Below are 19,574 nucleotides of genomic sequence, written 5' to 3'. Positions count from 1 at the left end.
TTTAGCTTTGTTCTATAGAGGTGACAGCACAGTCCGGTGCTGTTATAGCAGCCACCCTGGCTAACGGTGGCATCTGTCCTACAACTGGGGACAATGTGCTCGATCCTCAGGCCGTACAAAACACACTGTCACTGATGCATTCCTTGGCATTAGATTATTCAAAGGGCAGTTTTGGGTTTCAAAGGGAAAATTTTTTTACAAAAAAAATGTTATTTTTGAAAATTAAAAAAACTTAAAGTAAGGGGCTCATCTCTTCTTTTTACAAATATTTTAAATTTTTGTATATTGAAATAAAAATAAAATACATTATTTTTTTTACGGCCAAAACCCTTTTTTTTAAAAACAAGGAAACCCGACAAAATTTTTTATACTTTTTCAAGTATATTCGGTTACAAGACCAAATACTTACTGATTCATAATTGAATTTAATATAGCTTGTTTGGATGCTAATTATTGAAAGAATTGTTCGTTTATTTAAGGTTGGGTTACCGCGGAAAAGTCAGGGGTAGTGGAGGTGTCATGGCTTGTAATTTCCCAACGTAATGGGGATCTTTACTTGGTCCCCACCGCTTGATCAGTGGGGAACAGCGCAGAGGGTAACATTCTGTGAGGTAAGAACGCTTGCTGGAAAAAGAAATTTTGGGGTTTTGTTTTCTTTTTGTTTCTAAAAAAAAGGGAAATTTAGAGTATATTTTTTAGAAAATGTCAGCAATTAGGGTAACCAAAAATTGAAAACGGGGTTTTTTCCTTTTTTTCTTTTTGGGTAAAAAAAACCCCAGGGAGAAAAATTTCCCAATTTTCACAAAATTTCGACAATTTTAAAACAAAAAAACCCAAAAAAGGGAAAAAACCCCGGGGGTTTTTGGGTGGCGGGGGAATCCAAAAGGGAAAAAGCGTTGCAGGGTTTTTCTTTTTTAAGGGGGCTTTTCAACGGGAGAAAATGGCTATGAAGAAAGGTGTTTAAAACCCTTTTTTAAATAAAAATGTTTCCAAAATAACAAAAATTTTTAAAAGGATTTTTAAATTTTAATTTTTAAATTAAATTTTTTTAAATTTTATAATAAAAAAACCTTGGGTTATTTTAAAAAATTCATAATTTTAAATTTGAAAAAAATCCGTTAAAGGGGCAAATTTTGGTTAAGATTTTCATTAATTTTTTTTAAAATTTAAAAAATTAATTGTAGAAAAATCCCCAAAAATTATTTCCCAAAGGGGGAAAAACTTTTCCGGATGGACATGTTCTTTTGGGAACTAAAGAGGCAGGGGGCCCCTTACCCGGGGCCCCCCCTGAAGTTTAAGAAACCTTGAAGATTCCCCCTTTTTTGAAAAAGGGGGAGTGAACGCCATCTTAAAGACAAGGGTTTCCTTTTTTTTGAAAAAACATTTTTTAAATATTTTGTTTCAAAATAAGTTTATTTCCCCTATAAAGTTACATGCCGCAATGTATTTATTGGAAATATTTTCGTAAAAGGGATTTTTGCATTTTCCCAACTTTAATTTGTTTCATTATGCTTCGGAAGAAAAAAAATCTTAAGATATTTTACACCATTCTTATTAACACAATTATTAAGTTAAAAAATTGTATTGAATATAGTTTTCAAGTCCAGTCACATAGCAGGCAAATAACTGTATAGAGGAAACACAAACATAACATTAAAATTAATCTAAGTGTTAGAAATATACACTTTTTAAATGATTTCTTTGTTATGTTATCAGATTTTTGGGGGATTTACTGCCTTATGATGACGCCAAAAGTTTTCAAGCATGAAGAATGCAAAACTGCTCAAAAATACATGTAAACATATTCCAATCCGTTGGGAAAATACACAGTTTGAAAGTTAAAACTAAATCACGCGAAAAAAAAGCAGCAACAACAAAAAAAAAAAAAAAAAAAAACAAACAAAAAAAACATAGTTAGATAAAAAAATTGTTTCCTCAGGAGAGAAAATGTGATTATTTTCATATTGCATGCTTTTTGTACAAATATTCATTTAAAGTTTTCATATGACAATCCAGATAGAGTAAAGACAAAAGTAGACTTCAATCAAGCACGTGCAATTTAGCAACTTAGTTAATGAAAAGGAAGTAGTTTCCACAGAAAGAGGAAGATTGTGATTGTTTTCTTTTTGTATTTAAACTTTTATGCAAAAGAAACAATCTAAGGAAATGGCAATGCACTATTTCAATACATAAACGATTTTTCAAACTATTTGTCCCGTAAAAAGGTATTATACCTTATACACAGTCTAAGAAAATGCGTAATGATATGCTTTGAACGATTTTTTCACATCTTTTGTCCCGTAAAATGATATTATACCTTACACACTTATTATATTATTTTTATAATGTTTTATCTATTTATCTTTTATAAAGGTTTCATATACATGCAAAGTACACTAATGTATCATATATCACCACAAATAACATGTAAAAAGCATTTATTCTTGTCTTAATTCTTTTGTACGTCCCTGTCCTATCCATTCAAAAGCAAAGTATAAAATAGAAAAGATTATATTAACAATTATATATAAACAAGGTCTGTTAGTTAAAGCTACATGCTTTCAGATCAGCCAAAACATTTCAAGAAAATCAAACTTGAGAAATATGTACTAAGGTTTTAAGAAAAGTAAAAAGATTCAAGAAATGATATAGTGTTATGTGCGATTATTGACTGCATTATTTATCACCATATTTTTATTGCAAGACTAATGTATTGAGGGCTATTTTTCATGTTTCGACCTGTTTTTGATAATATACGTGGATTGTAAGTGCCGCTTGCATTGTGTAAATTTTTTTTTGTTCACTTGATAATAATTTACTTTTCAAAAATTTTCAAAATGTTTTATGAAAATAAACATAAATCTGCAGAATTGCTGCTTTAAACAACATATTCTAGTGTTACTAAAATATGTTTGTTTTGTCATATATGAATACATAACTTGCTTGTTCATGTTTTCAAGAAAATGAGTGTGTAAACGTTTAAGTTATACGTTTATTATACCTGTACATATGTCATTGTACCTTACATTCATACCGGGTCAGTGCTTTATTACAATTATCATTGTGTCATAATACTTCATCATATTACATTTGAGCCGTGTCATGACAAAACCAACATAATGGGTTTGCGACCAGCATGGATCCAGACCAGCCTGCGCATCCGCGCAGTCTGATCAGGATCCATGCTGTTCGCTTACCAACCCTATTTTAAGTAGAGAAACTGATAGCGAACAGCATGGATCCAGACCAGCCTGCGCATCCGCGCAGTCTGATCAGGATCCATGCTGTTCGCTTACCAACCCTATTTTAAGTATAGAAACTGATAGCGAACAGCATGGATCCTGATCAGACTGCGCGGATGCGCAGGCTGGTCTGGATTCATGCTGGTCGCAACACACTATGTTGGTTTTGTCATGACACGGCTCATTTAAACGTTGGACATGAATTTTGATATGATATTACGTACAGAGATTCTTTTTGATAAAGTCCAACAGAGAAGACGTTTTTTATTGTCGCCGTTTCTTGACGCCGACATATACATTTAACAAGAGTAAACCATCTTGCCCAAACAGCGCCTGCCTTAAGCCCATCAAAACGCATAATTTAATAACATATGGATAACAAAATGGACGACAAAATACCTCAAAAAAGGGGCGCTTTTGGGGCAACGCCATCCGCCATGTTTTTGTCAGGTATAGAATTGAAAAAAAACTATTTTCATGTACGTAGTTGGAAACCAGATTCAAAGCTCCTACGGGGTAAACAATATATTTTATTAAAAGAAGAAAAATTAGCTCTATCGTTCGGGAGTCTTTTTCACGATTTTTTCCCCGAAAACACGACTGAACGGCGATTCCTAACATTTTTAGAAATGTTAATACTTGTTTCCATATATATAAACATTGTTATATGGTGACATAAATCATCATAAAATGAAATAATATTCTACTATATCTATCTCACGAAGAGAGATATTTACATGTCTTTAATCAAACGGTGAAAGAATGTAGTTATTTTATTAACACTTTTTCAGTCTTGCACACTCTCTTAATACGTTTTCATGTCGTGTTAAAACGCTCGTGTACAAAAATAATTATCATTTACATGACATGATAAGAAAATAAAACTTAGCCTATAGGCCTTATTATTGCATTATATTATTGTTCAAATTCCAAAATTTTGACACATAAAGATTTGTGACGTGTCTGGGTCAAAACTGTCTGTTAACAAACGAACAAACAAACAAACGTTATTATTGTTATTTTTTAAAACTATCTATTAGAATAAAATTTGGTTTCTTTACAAGTAACGGTGTCCGCAATTTCTGCGATCGCAATGTTAAACTAAAATCTAAACTAACGGCAAAGATTTTGCATAAGTAAATAAATAAAGAGAATGGAATGACGCCAAGCGGAAATGTACTATGTCTTAAATTTAAAAGCTAGAAAGATTTAGGTCATTTCAATGAACTATATTCTACGTCCTCGCTAATTAGCGAAATACAATGTCATATTGAAGGTCTCACAATGTTTGTTCCCGGGTAATCTTAAAATTAATCTATGAAATGTATATTTTAATCGTTCATTTCAGTAAAGATCAGCTGTTTTTGTGCAAAAGAATAGAAACTCGTTGAATATTCATACGTCATCAGCGCGTGCACGACATTGCTATTTATATACGACAAAAGTTATTTAACAATCGTAAACAAATATTTGAAAAAAAAAAACAAACAACAAAACAATATGAAACAGAAAGAAATCCGTGTCACCTATTCGAATGTGTTATGCCCCCTGATTATCAAAACAATCGCTACAAAGATGTTATCTCCCCCTAATTATCGACCAATAACGGCAATGAACGATGTCGCTCACGTAACGTTTCGTAACGGGTCGTTAGCCATCGGCATTTTGTTTTTGTAGATAAAACTAAAAAGTCCAGATGATTACTTTATAGTTAGAACCTATATAGATATAAGAACTGCTTTTGATATTTTGTTTAGTATTACGGTCAATATAATTATTATTATCATAAAACATTAAATTACCCTTATTTCCGTTAAGTATATAGTAATGCAGTACAATGAATTGAATTTATGTATTAAATTCAATGCAAATGCTAATTTAAAAATATGAATGAAGATGTAAAGTATAAAAATAAAAATATTTATTCAGTTCATTCTAAAATCACAGTGTATTTTATATGCATTTTTATAATGCAAGTATTACACAGAAAACAAATATATTAAAAAATACTATTAATACGAAACAAAATATTTACATCATAATCTGCATGTTGTCTATACAAATATATAATAGGCTCGCATAATATGATTATATTCAACTCGTTCAATATATATAGTATTAAATCTGCACTCATACAATATCCTCTATATATCATTAGATGCATGGCTCTATGTCAAAGACCGGTCAATAACCTTTTTGCTTGCATTAAATTACTTCTTTTATTTTCCGTCAGTAAGCAATGCTAAACCGAACACGGGATAATAAAAGTTGTTGATTTATTTGATAACCTTGATGAGGTCAAAAAAGCAGAGCCGTTTTATTGGATTGCATGAGTGACTTACAGATTTATATTTCAGATAAAATATGGTCAAATTTTTAAAGTATAAAGAGACAGAGATATAAACACACGGCAAGTTGGTATAACCACTAAAGTCGATACCTATAACTCTAGGTTATATTGGATAATGTTAAGCAATTAGAGAGGCTACAATACTATATATTTAATATTGTACCCCAGTTTTCTATTTTAGTTGTATCGTATAAATACTTCAGTGGAATTAGGCCGTATTGTATATAATAACATAAAGTAGTCCGTATAAGAATTACATTGACTTGACGCGGTTATTATATTTGTGGGATTATTGCATACGATTTTAAAGTGAAAGTAAGAAATATGTCGGATAGTGTGAAAAAATTAAGGAGGCGAGATTCCAACTTGAAAGAATGGCAAGATGGCCTTGAGTAAGTATTTACTCGTTTTATTTATTACTTGTAATTATTGTTATTAAACATATTTTTGTGTATACATATTCATCATCAATTAATATATCATAGTTGAATTACTTCACTGCAAACAAGCTTATATTTTGTGATTCTATTATGAAGGCAGTACAAATAGAATTTTAGATAAAATTTTCTCAATTTCAATAAATGAATAACTCACACTTTTCGACATCAATAAAAGATATGTCATTAAATATTATAAAATATAATTCATTAAATGGCGCATTACATTGTGTTTGACATGCATTTTTTTGTAGAAAATTTCTTTAAAACTGCATCTTTTCGGTGCATTTGTTTTGTATGAAAAAAGCTGATATTAATGCTTTAACATTGTGAGTCTTTGCGAAAAATACTTATAATCTTAACAACTTTTTTTACCTATTTAAGAAAAAATAAAGAAAATAGAATTAATAAAAAATAATAGTAATAATAATATAAAAAGTCAAATTAGATAAATAAAATAATAATTATAATAAAAATACAACCAAAAATAGAATTTAACACTTTTTGGCAACTTTATAAATTCATAAGTTCAGTTTCATTTCTGTGATATTTGATGAAGTATTAACGCATTATTTTTTCAGACCATTTTCGTTTCCCGTTGTTTTTGCAGACTCTTTAATGTTTTTCGATCAAATTTGAATCTTTTAAAAAAAGATCAGGGTTTGGTTTTTTCTAAAGTTTTAGACTAATTTTGAGTAAGACCCCTTTTTCCTGAGGCAAAAACGGGGGGCGTTTTTTGATTTTGTGCTTTTCCCGCACTTTTCTCTTACATTAAAACCCGAAAAATTAATTAATATTTTTTAAGTGTTGTTGAGTTTTAAATTTTTTTAAAATTGGGAATTTGTTAAACCACAGTTATACCCAAATACGCGGCAAATATACAAAATTAAACTACGATTTATTCTTACTTTAAAAAATTTTGTTATAAAGCGATAAATTTAAAATACTTTTTTAGATCTTTGTATACTGAAGCTTAATCATACTTGACACTCGCTGAAGGGATATTATGACATCACTATTGTTGTTGCGTGTTATTAATTGTACGTCAAGCATATAACAATGAAGCCATGCTTTAAAAAAATGAAGTCATGCTGAAAGGGTCATATTTGCCTGTTTCCTGAATTTGAAGTTGTAACGACATTGCACGAATTCGAAATGGCTAAGAAATCCGTTTTTTATTTCTTTAGAAATGCCGGTCAAACATGCGTTTAAAAGTAGCGCTGAACATGCAATGATAAAGCAAAATGTAAAGAAAGTAGTATTTTGACTTCCATACAAAAATATATATATTCACCAAAAATACATATTGCCAACAGAGCAAAATTAACAAAAGATATCTAATGTATTTGAGTATTTTTATAAAAACTGTAACAAGATATAATTAAAAAGTAATTGAGAAGTGAAACAATATGGCTTTTTTAGGCAAAAATGGACCTTTAAAGTTTCAAGTTTTACCGAAGAAGGTGCCTCGGCCCTTCGTACATTATTGCAGGCACGAATGGGCACCTTAGTTGAACTCCCTGACGGAATTTGAATCCACGGCCGGTAGGAACAAGTGATCTTACACACCTGGCCATGATTTCCTACCATCCGGAGATTCGGAGAGGTCCCACAAACTTCATCTTAGTTACATAAATGCTATGATGCAAGGAATTGCTGCAGGACATATAGTAATAGTCATTGTATAAAAACATCACAGCTTGTTCTGCAATTTGACGCTTGATTATTCAATCTTATCCCGCAGGCTCTTTAGGTGTATCCCATTTAGAAGAACAACAATTTAAACCTTCATTATCAGATTATTGATGTTTACAGTGATAAACTTATATGTCTGGTATGTTAGGTCATGTTTTTTTCAAGCACCTCTTAAACCCTGTAAAGTGAGAATTCATGCAACATTGGCTTTATATTACAATTAATTTTAATATGCCAATTTTCAACGATTACTGAAATCAATATTCGAATATTCGGTTTGTAATACATTTGTATTCGAATTTTGAATCATTCTGAATGTCGTCGTCGTCTTATTGAAATACATTTTGATATTATATATTTGTTATGCTTCATAAATCATTAAAGTAAATTTGTATTGTACTTATTCAATGCAACAATACAATGCTCACAAGAAGCTGGTAGTTTTATCTTAACTCACCTCTATTTTGTTACTTATTTCAGACAACTTCTGGCATCTGGAATGGAAGACTTTGAGGAGAAATTATTTAGCTTCTTGTGTGATCACAATGGCCTTGTTTCTATGGACAGGTTCAATAATGTAAGTTATTTTTCTCTTAAAGGTCCATTATGCATAAGAAATGATTTTATTTTCTGAAACACTATCTTATTTTTGTTGTTCTGTTAGAATTTCACATTCAGCACTACTTTCTTCAGGTGTTTAGTAGGCCTATATAACATGCTTAAAAAATCATTATTCATACATTATACATGTATTAGACATATTTGCCTTTTATAAAAACACATTTTTTTCTCGTTTCTGAGGCATACTGCGCCTTTAAAGTTATAAATTTCAATTGTATATTGAAATATCCAATAGCCGGATACCAGCATATCATTTTGCCATCGTACGATCCCCCCCCAAAAAAAAAACAACAAAAAAACCCGGCACCTTTCAAGTATTTTTCTGTTCTTCGGGCACATGTTAAAAGTACAAAAATGTATTTGTTTCTATGATAGAGAAAATGAGGCGGACGAAATACGTGTAAAAGTTACACTTTTCTGACAATATTACGTCATAAATCATACTTGGCGTAACATCTCATTCATCTTTCATACGCAAATTTTGTGGTAAAGTGTTTAAATAGTTGACCTGTCGTTGTAAATTATAGGTCCAATATAGGACGCATACAAACATGTTTACTGAAAAACATGTTTACAATTTCTAAAGGATTTTAGAGACCAGAAATTCGATCACATTCAAGTTGTTAGATGATACTTTTAACCGTTCGGTGTACTGTTTGTTAGTATATCTTTAAAATTTGGGTCTGTTTGTTTTGACTTGGGGATGATGGACCAAGACCGATCCAGGAGTCAGAGTGAGGCACGCCTTAAACGCGTCCTTTCTAAGCTCGATAAGCGTCACAAAAGAGTAGAATTCGCTTCTTAATAAAAAAAAATCATGACAAGATCGTTTTGACAAATAAAATTTACTGAAAAGTTTGGAATTTTAGTCAGAAATAGTATGCACATAATATGCAAAATATATATATCTCATCTAAATACATGCACCTAAACACCTTAACATAGCTTGATTATTTACTTGAACACCTACAGCTTCTCGAAGAGACTGGTTTACGGGGGACAGATTTTCGTTTAAAAGAAACGATGACAAAGTTCCGGGCGGTTCTAGAGAGGCAACTGCATAATGAAAATGAACTGAGAGGATTGGTGGACAAAGAAATATTCCTCGAGTAAGATAAAAAGTGTAAATTTAAATGTAATTTTAAAAAAACTAAAGAAGATTTTTTATTTATTAGAAAAATTAAGACTTATTCATGCTAACCTTTCAAAGGTATAAATATATAAAGCTGCTTAGATGTAATAGACAGAAAGTTTGTGAGTTTTCTGATTAAAGGTCATACAAACGTTCCAATATAAATGCCGACACCATCGATAAACGTACAAAACTAGGCAGTTAGTTATACATGTATATTATTAGTGTCAATATGCTTTCTAATTGGCAAAGGGTAATAACAGTGACATTTCTCTAGATATGAGCCAAATCATTGGAAAAAATATTCCTGGCCAGTTTTTTAAACAAATTTTTATAATCAAAATACATGAATAAATTGAGACCAGAGGATGAATGTGACAAATTATCTTTCAGCTGCGTGTCCGACAACATTGTTGTTATATCAAAAGCACTGACCAGCCAGTTTGTGATACCGGAGTTCAAGCCTTTTACAGACATTATAGATAAAATATTCGAGTCGTGTAAAGAAAATCTCCTCGGTCTGGTGAGAATCTGTTATTCTTGAATTTGCTATCATTCAATACTTATAATAGAAAAAATCCGATTGCCATATGAATAGAACAGAAGGTTTAAATCGTCATATGCATGGTACAACATATAGACATATATAAGCTGTTAGTTTTAGCACATTCATCTACTTTTGTTTATATCCCTTTTCATAAAATAATTTAAAGAAAACATTTGAGCCGCGTCACGACAAAACCAACATAATATGTTTGCAACTAGCATGGATCCACGCAGTCTGATCAGGATCCATGCTGTTTGCTAACAGACCCTATAACAAGTGGAGAAACTGATAGCGAACAGCATGGATCCTAATCAGACTGCGCGGATCCATGCTGGTTGCAAACCCATTATGTTGGTTTTGTCATGACGCAGCTCATTTAATAACATTTTCAGAGGAGCTACAATGCTCACCAAGAAGCCGTGTTAAATTACGAAATAATCTACGCACGGGGCAATCATTTTTTATAATCTTTAGCTACATGTGTTTATTATAAAATGTTTTAACTCAGAATCTTGTCTACAGGTGCCAAGTGTCTGGTTTATAGATGCAATGGATTATTATCTGTATAAACGAATTAATATACATTTCATTAAAAACTCGATAAAACTTACCGGGTTGTTGTCATTTATTCTAACTAGCCTGCTCAATATATACCACAACTTGCACGGGGAAATCCGAAACACTGGGGCGTCTCAATTTGTACAGTAGATGGCCAAAGGTATAAACAATTTTTTTCATATATTCGTTATGTAATACAAATGGTATAAAAAGGAATATGTTGTGTATTAAGTTTTTTTTTCTTACAAAATACGTAAAATGTTACCTAACTTAAAATATATATATGAAAAAATCCGATTAAACTGGTAAATTTCAATATTACAATTACTTTGTTTTCCGATAAAGATTATAATGGTCGTGCATCAAATAAATTGTAATTAATAAATGTTTTAAAGGTAATATTTATATTGAAAATCAGGTCCTAAGCTTAAAAATATTTAAAGTATCTGTTGATACACAGTGTTTAAAATATACATCAACTTGCCCCTCACTATTGTGGGTTTAAATCCCAACATGGACTGTGTTCTTTCTTGAGCTAGCTTACGAAACATCAGTGCTTCTACTCAGGTGCCCGCCTGTGCTTGAAATAATACACGGAAGGGCATCTGATGTCTTCCTCCATCAGTAAAGCTGGAACGCCGCCATATGACATATACTGTGTCGGTGTGACGTAAAACCCAATCAAACAAACAAACAATTAAAATATGTACATGCACTTTCATTTTTATTGCAGATATGACTTAGGAGATACGAACATACCATTTTGTCTGCAGTCTGTTGTAAAACCATTGAACTACGCTTTGACGTTAAATGATCTATCCCCAGACGTGGTCCACAAATACGTGGGTCAGGAACCCAGTGGGAGATCATTCAACGAGCTAACACTCGATTATCAACGTATGTTTATGTTTATTTTTACCGGCGTGGTATTAGCCGGATGAATTTCAATTCAACATGTCAGTGACCGCAATCTACAATAGATTATTATGTAGAATTATTAAAGCTTCATGATTTGGTTATTGAAATAAAACAATCCTTATTGAGTTTTTGTCTTACAAAGGATAAAGGTTAAAACATATACCTTTTTATTACACATTTTGAAAGGTTGCCTAAATATATTGTTGCTACAAAACATTCTCTGTCAAATCTTATATCTCTATAATAATTATAATCACCCTTAAAACGGACTCCACTAAGCTGTTTTGACATGAATGGACCACATATATTTTTTTCAAGATTTTTATATAACTGGATGCAGATCTGGACCAATAACTCGGGTACAAAATTTTAGATCATTTTCTCACTTCATTTCCCTGGAATAATAAATTGTTTAAGCAAACTAACCCCAAATGTTAAATCGTTGCAACGCTTTTCACAAAAAAAATCAGCCTGAAAGACTTAGCTTATACAAAATCGGTTACTAATTTGATACCGGGTGTATTTATACATTATCTGTTTCTGTTAGTTACCGTTTAATTGCAACAGTTGATTTAAGGAAGATTTTCAAATGTAATGATTTTAGGCCGTTAGACCTCTTTGATATATACTGCTCATCGGTTTACTCAATATTATGATAATGTTTCTGAGTAATTATTTTCTTACGTTACCTAACGTCAGAAGAAAAATAGTTTTCGCTAAAAGTGAGTATTCATGTTTTTTTTATTTTCAGATAAGCCCCACAATCCAATGATTAATGCAGGCGCTATTGTGATTTCTTCATTGCTAAAGAAGGGATTGGTTATTGCTGATAGATTTGATTACGTGAGTTTATGATATCTCATTATTTGAATTTTTGAATTCATGTACAAAATGTATATAAAGTCTAAAATGCAGTTGCTTTTTTGCATATTCATCACGCTTTAGACTTGTAAACGTATCAAACTGTTGCAAATGTAACATCTACAACACAATGTAGTTAAATGTATTTTGTCGTCTTTTAACACTTGTTAATTTCTAATGATGGTGATATTTCTGCCATGTACGTGTAGTATGAAAACACTAACATAGCAATTATTTTGAAGAAAAAGCATTTGTTCCATTTCATTGTTACGAGCAAATGTAGCAAAAGCAAAAAGTAGTTATAACTATTTATGAAAACGCTCTGGGCTTTATATTTAGCTTTACCATTGAACATTTAAGAAATCTGATTCTTTTGATAAATTTTTGGAGGAAAGGAAATACGTATTTCTTTATTGTAAATGCGGCACCAATGTTAAGAGGATCACAAACACTTTTTCACCTATAGAATATACATCATAAACATTATAGTTTATCAGAAATGCTTGTGTAGATCCAGGCTTTACCATACATTTCGGAGAATAGGGAAACTTTTTCTTTGTAGACACCAAAAAATGATGAGCCTGATTTGCGATTTGTAGAGAAGGTAAAGTATGCTGGGAGATTGTCAACGACGCTGATGACGTCATGATTATTGATAAAGTGGCTCAATAAAATCATCACTTTTAGATAGATACATACCATGAAATCATTGCATTGTCTTAAAGATATTGATCTCTTTTCTTGAGTGTTTTGTTTTCATTAGACAAATATTGAAGTGAGAAAGTGATTAATTTCATATGAAATTATAAATACAATGTTGTATACATTGCATTCAAAACATATTTGATTTTATCTTTATGCAAAATATGACCGAAATTAGAAGCATACAACTAAAGTATAGCAGTCTTGATATCAAATATCTTTTAGTCATATGACCTGACCACAATTTTGGATAAATCAAATTAAAATCAAAATATGTCTTGATTGGACATGCAAGAACGTCATTAAAGCTTGGACTCCGCACGAAACCTTGCATGACAAGAGAAGTTCACTGATAAATGACCAAATATGAAATCAGTTCAGATAGCTGTAATGGCAATAAAGGCGATTTTATGGCCAGTAGAATTGTTTTGTTTGTGTATAAATATCAAAAGTATTCTTCCGCAGGCAATGGATGAGTTACGTCGGTTAGCAGGTCAGGAACACGTTTCTTTCAATAATTCAGTGTGAGTTTTTATTAGTTCTTATTTTATTGTTGAGTTTATGCTAGGCATAACGGAAAAAATGGTTTTTGACTTGACTTGACTTGGAAAACTACTTGAGAATGAATTAACACCGAAGCGACAGCGACGATAATCAAATTATGTAAAATAGAGAAAATAAGAATAACGAAAGTCCAATAGGACAAAATTGAAAATGATGCAGGCTTGGTTTGATTGAGCCTGTTCATGGACGGTACTGTAAAGTGCGAACTTCACACATATCTGTAACCCACATACATTGTATTGAAGGCCGACTTGCACATACATGAAAACCTATCAGCTATTTACCTCAGATCACTAGTTTTATCTTTAGTTTTATCTTGAACTCTTTGATCTCTTGAAAAGTAACATTTTATAGCTTTAAGGTAAACAGATCAAATCAACTCTCAGTTTTCTTGAATTTTAATGACACTGGTTATCGAAATATCTCGGTTATTGATTTTGAGTTTATATATTGAAATAGAGACCGAATAATGTTATGTTAGTAATTATTAAATTGCATCTCCTCTGTTCTTCTAACATTAAATTTACCTATTGTCTGGCGTCTTTGATTTCAGTTACCTATCTGAGAGAGCTACAGCTGACAGAAATTTTGCTTTGGGTTATTACATGAGAGAAAACAATGTATGATATTGTAGTGTAAATTTTATTTTCTATTTGTCTCTTTCTGCAAGTAAAGTAGTTAATATCATATCGAAACAAATGTGGAGATAAAGTTGTCAAGAGTTGAGTTGCATGTCTTTAACAACTTCGTTGTTTTTTCCTTAAATACTTTGCAATCATCCGATGTAATAACGATTAATCCATCGTCTTTTCTATTATATGCGTACCATGGTTTGTATTTCAATGATTTGTTAAACGATTTTTCACTTGATATGTTTTCAGTGTTTTCCTCCAGAAGCAGATCTTGTTGAAACTCTCGAATTCTACTTTCAAGTAAGTTGTTAGTACGTTGTTCATTGGAATAAGTATCAGACATTCTAAAACTTCGATTACCAAAACCTATGATGATGTAAAAGACAGCATAATCAATTTTTGATACAAATTTATTGTATTTTTTCATTTTATATACATTGCTTGTTTATTTCATTGTTTGACAGTAATAAATCAATTCATTTTTTGTCTTTAGCTGTGCTCCATAGAAGTTACAGCACAATCCGGTGCTGTTATAGCCGCCACTCTGGCTAACGGTGGGATTTGCCCTACAACTGGAGACAACGTGCTCGATCCTCAGGCTGTACAGAACACATTGTCACTAATGCATTCCTGTGGCATGTATGATTATTCCGGACAATTTGCATTTAAGGTAAGCAATTATTTTTGCATGCAATGACTACCGTAATGTCAAGTACCATTGTATAATTTTTAAAATCACAGAACAAAATGATGCACCGGTATAATAATCCACTTAATGAATACATGTGTTTCTTTTTCAATCACAAAGATAGTCTGCGATTGTCTGGTTGAATATTTCAAGTTACGTTTTATCTGTACATTTCACAAGTTACTTTGTTGCTATACAACAACTTTGAGCCATCCAGATCAATGCCTTACCTGCACAGTTTATTTCTGACAGTTTATCCTAAGTTGATTTCAACGTACAAAATGTAAAATAATCTTCATATTTTAGGTTGGGCTACCTGCAAAGTCTGGGGTAGCTGGAGGTGTATTGTTGGTGATTCCCAATGTAATGGGGATCTTCACCTGGTCCCCACCGCTAGATCAGTGGGGAAACAGCAGTAGAGGGGTACAGTTCTGTGAGGTAGGAACGATTGAATACAAAATGTGTGATATGTTCGAATACTAGTAACTCTAAATAATATAAAGTTCTCTTATTTTGACGATAGCTTTTTTGGAAACGCATGTGGTACCAACTGCATCGTTGCTTGTTATTTGTTTTATATCACATATCCATTTAAGTGTAATATTCATAAAGATTTTATTTCTATATACAACTGGCTGTGCTTTTCAAAAAGATGTCCGCTATTCTGTATTTAAAGACACTACATGCATGAACATGAAGGTGAATGTTGGATATTTTGATGGCTTTCTTTCAAGGTGAAATTCGGATATTTATGATGGTATTCTTGCAATAACATTTATCTGATTATTTTTTCAGGAACTAGTAGAAAATTTCAATTTCCACAACTATGACAATTTGAAACACACCAATAAGAAGTATGATCCCCGAGGTCGTGCAGTGGAGTCCAAGGCGCAAGATGTTGTCAATTTACTCTTCAGTGCTTACAATGGTGACGTCACTGCCATGAGAAGGTGATAATCTCTTTCAAATATATCAAGTCCGAATAGCATATTATATACAATGCAGCAGATATAAAGTGTTTCTTCAATACAAATGCTATTTCGCTAAATATTCAATTCCATGTAATGCATCATACGTTACATATTCACTGACATAAACTCTATAAAATGCAGTTGTTCTATAAAAAGATTATTTATTGTTTTAATTGTGTCATATATTCTGTTACCAGGTATGCTTTGCTCGGCATGGATATGTCTTTGGCAGACTATGACGGTAGAACGGCTCTCCATCTTGGGGCAGCTGAAGGTCACGAACCAATTGTCCGATTCCTGGTTGAAAAATGCAAAGTGAATGCTCATCTGAAGGACAGGTAAATCTCTCTTTTTAACCATATGTCTTAACATTGTCTTGTATATATGTAAGTTTGGCTAAGTAAACACAATAATGATATCTTTACATGTTGTTTCTACTATACATCTAGATGACAGTTTCTCTTTATCACTGTAAAGATCAATATGAAGAGTGTCCTTTGTAGAATTATCTATTTTGTGTGATATGAGGAACTCTTTATTTTTAAAGATTGTTTTTCAAACAATTTTTAAAAATCATTTTCATAAATTATATTTATAACTAATTGTCTACAAATAAAGAAGTGTTTTTTCCTTATGCATTGACAGAGCGATGTGTTAATTTCAATTTATGATAAGTTGTTGGTCTACGGTTTTTTTCCCCACTCTAAATTTGAATTATAAAACATAAGTATATCTTGGCTAATATGTATGAAACGTTTATATTTTATAGATGGGATTTCACGGCTTATGATGACGCCAAACGATTCAAGCATGACAACATCGCAGAAATTCTTGCAGATTATATGAAAACAAATCCGAAACCAGCAGATGGAAAATCTTTTTCTTCTTCTGTTCAGGAAGTCAACACATTCATGTCCAAATTAACCACATAGAATTTGTTAAGCATATTATCTCTCTGAAAGAGGAAAATGGGCCAATGTTATACACGATGTATGCGTTCGACAATTGAGTCGTGTCGCGACAAAACCAACATAATGGCTTTGCGACCAGCATGGATCCAGACCAGCCTCCGCATCCGCGCAGTCTGATCAGGATCCATGCTGTTCGCTATCAGTTTCTTTACTTGTTATAGGGTCTGTAAGCGAACAGCATGGATCCTGATCAGACTGCGCGGAAGCGCAGGCTGGTCTGGATCCATGCTAGTCGCAAAGCCATTATGTTGGTTTTGTCTTGACGTGGCACAATTATATCTGTACAAAAAGTTGCATACCAAAGATACTTTCAAAGATGTTATTGTGGGCATTTGTCCTTACATTTTAATGGATGTTTATTCTGTTACTGTTTCTAGTGGGCAAGAGCTTTAACGAGATTGACATACCAAAAACTGTGGTATGTTTCAGTGCCATTCATAGGGCTAAAATATACATTAATATTTTATCTTTTATGTACTATCCATATATATGATGTGTTTCATATGGTTGTTAAAAGGTTGATGGTCATCTCATTTGTACATATTATCGTGCTTTTTTTGGTCATTGCTTTTTTAACATCGCTAAATAACTGCACATTGACAGTTTTGTTGAATATGTTAAGAGGGAAAATAATTCCAGCCTCCTTTGACATGTAAGTTGAAGGAGGAGGATTAGATTAAATTCGAATTGCATTCCAAAGCAGTAAGAGTTTATTCATAATTTCGGATTACGCATTTTACAAATGATAACTATGGATTTTAGACTTTACAACGCTTAAAGTGACATTATGCTCATTTTTCCATAGTCAAGTTGATCAGAATTGACTTTATTTTTCAAAAGTTTGACTGTCATAATGATGACTGACCAATAGTTTGTTAATGGAAAACGTTCAGGTTCAAATATAAATCTAATCAAAATTTCAAAAGACTGCCCCACTCTTTTTATAAATTGACTGTTACAGTTTAATTTCGTAACATATTTACATATATTTTATTTGCGACATGTGAGTTATTTATCATTTTTACGGAGAAAGTTGAAAAATTGAGGTAAAATGAAAACTTTTTTTGACTTTCAATAGTTCAATCACTACATACTCTAGGATGGGCATCATGTCACTTAATTGCCAGTTAGTAAGCTATTTGTACATTTTGTATCATATAGAAGAATCGTTTATGCCATACCAATGAAACTGTTTTTGATTCAATATATATATATATAAAATTATATAATTTGTACAAAGTTCTATAAATCATGTTTTTTTCAAATATATTTTGTATTCATATATAAAACATATAGATTCTATTTTTCATAAAAAGCAATAAAATCAATATAATTTTATACAGTTTTGTTCTTTTTGTCTACTCCTAATTCAATCCGTTGTGGAACTCAATGAGCAAATCAATTGTTCATTTTTCTGCTTTTTACCCCGATTTTAAACACTTTTTTTGGTCATATCTTGACGACCATTCCACCCATTTTACTTGCTTACCTGGATAGGTAATAACAAATTTCTCCACTAAGTCAACATAATTTCTAACACAGAAGTGAGAGATAGTCTTAATGCAAGAGATCCTTTGTCGGGGTGAAAATATATCGCGTCCGAAGATCGAACCAACGACCACTTCACCTCCCTGGATTACTATTCCGATGGTCTCACTATCGAGCTAAGCGGAAAAAATCAAATTAGGAGACAAAATAATATGCATAGGACATAAACAATATATGAAACCAAAGTAATATCTGACGGGATAATTTAATAAACACATTGTTATTCATGTATATTATATACTTTTATTTATATGTTTCCATGATTTATTACCTTGACTATTTTGTCATGATGTCTTTTCTAACACGTCGTAAAAGGTAAGATAGATATAATTATATGATAGGAAACTGAGAATTTCTTTGTCACTTTAGATCATAACATAATTATGACATAAATCATAATGAAAATGACAATATAGTTTACTTTTTTATTTATGGGATGGAAAGAAGACATTTATAAATTTCCGGTCAGGAATGTCTACGCCATTTTTGACCTACTCTTAATCCTTGATGTATATAAAAAGTGACATAATATAACGCTCGAATGATATAAAGTTGAAATAATATAACGCTTGAAAAATAAAGACATTGAAATAATTAAACGCTTGAAAAATAAAGGAATTAAAATAACATAACGCTCAAGTAAAAGAAATTAAATGAACAGTGCATCATATTTCAAATACATATTTTTTTCAGCATTTTTAAACTAGTAAAATATGAAGACGGAGGAATTGTTACAGATAGATCCGATCAACTTCAAGAGAAATAACACAAAATATTGTCATAAATGTTTTACTAAAAGCAATATGAACTTGGTATCACATAAAGTAGTTTATTTTTTCTATTATATATAAATTTTAACTTAACGTTTTAAATATCGGGTGATTTAGAATAAAACACATATTTCAGTTGTTAGTACCACATTAATCTGTTCTGTTGATAAAGTATTGTTGCGTTAAAAAGTATTGCCAGAAGATTAACACATGAACCTCTTGAATTAATGGTTATTTACCATAAATTAGTTCTAGTATTCACGAATAATAACAACGCTCCAAGCTACATTACATCGTAAATAACAATAATGGTGGGTTTTCTCTCAAACTGGAAATTATATCTATAAAACTGTTGTTTCCATTATAA

At 31.6% G+C, this 19,574-nt stretch overlaps 1 protein-coding gene across 1 annotated transcript; it reads left to right on the top strand.

Moving 5' to 3' along the window:
- The first annotated feature begins 5,786 nt into the window (after positions 1-5,786).
- LOC132743430 (glutaminase kidney isoform, mitochondrial-like) lies at positions 5,787-17,038 on the top strand. The gene is made up of 15 exons (XM_060731951.1): positions 5,787-5,984; positions 8,205-8,301; positions 9,318-9,454; positions 9,871-10,000; positions 10,663-10,742; positions 11,316-11,479; positions 12,252-12,343; positions 13,529-13,587; positions 14,181-14,247; positions 14,509-14,559; positions 14,753-14,929; positions 15,254-15,385; positions 15,743-15,897; positions 16,116-16,256; positions 16,688-17,038. Exons 1-15 carry the CDS (start codon positions 5,917-5,919, stop codon positions 16,848-16,850), a joined length of 1,713 nt encoding a protein of 570 aa, XP_060587934.1. The 5' UTR covers positions 5,787-5,916; the 3' UTR covers positions 16,851-17,038.
- Positions 17,039-19,574: the final 2,536 nt, after the last annotated feature.

This window comes from Ruditapes philippinarum, unplaced genomic scaffold (genome assembly GCF_026571515.1).
Source record: "Ruditapes philippinarum isolate M1 unplaced genomic scaffold, ASM2657151v2 ctg6684_1_1_1_1, whole genome shotgun sequence".
Lineage (NCBI taxonomy): Eukaryota > Metazoa > Mollusca > Bivalvia > Venerida > Veneridae > Ruditapes > Ruditapes philippinarum.
Note: the sequence above shows the minus strand (reverse complement) of the source record. Positions and strands in the feature narration are given on the sequence as shown.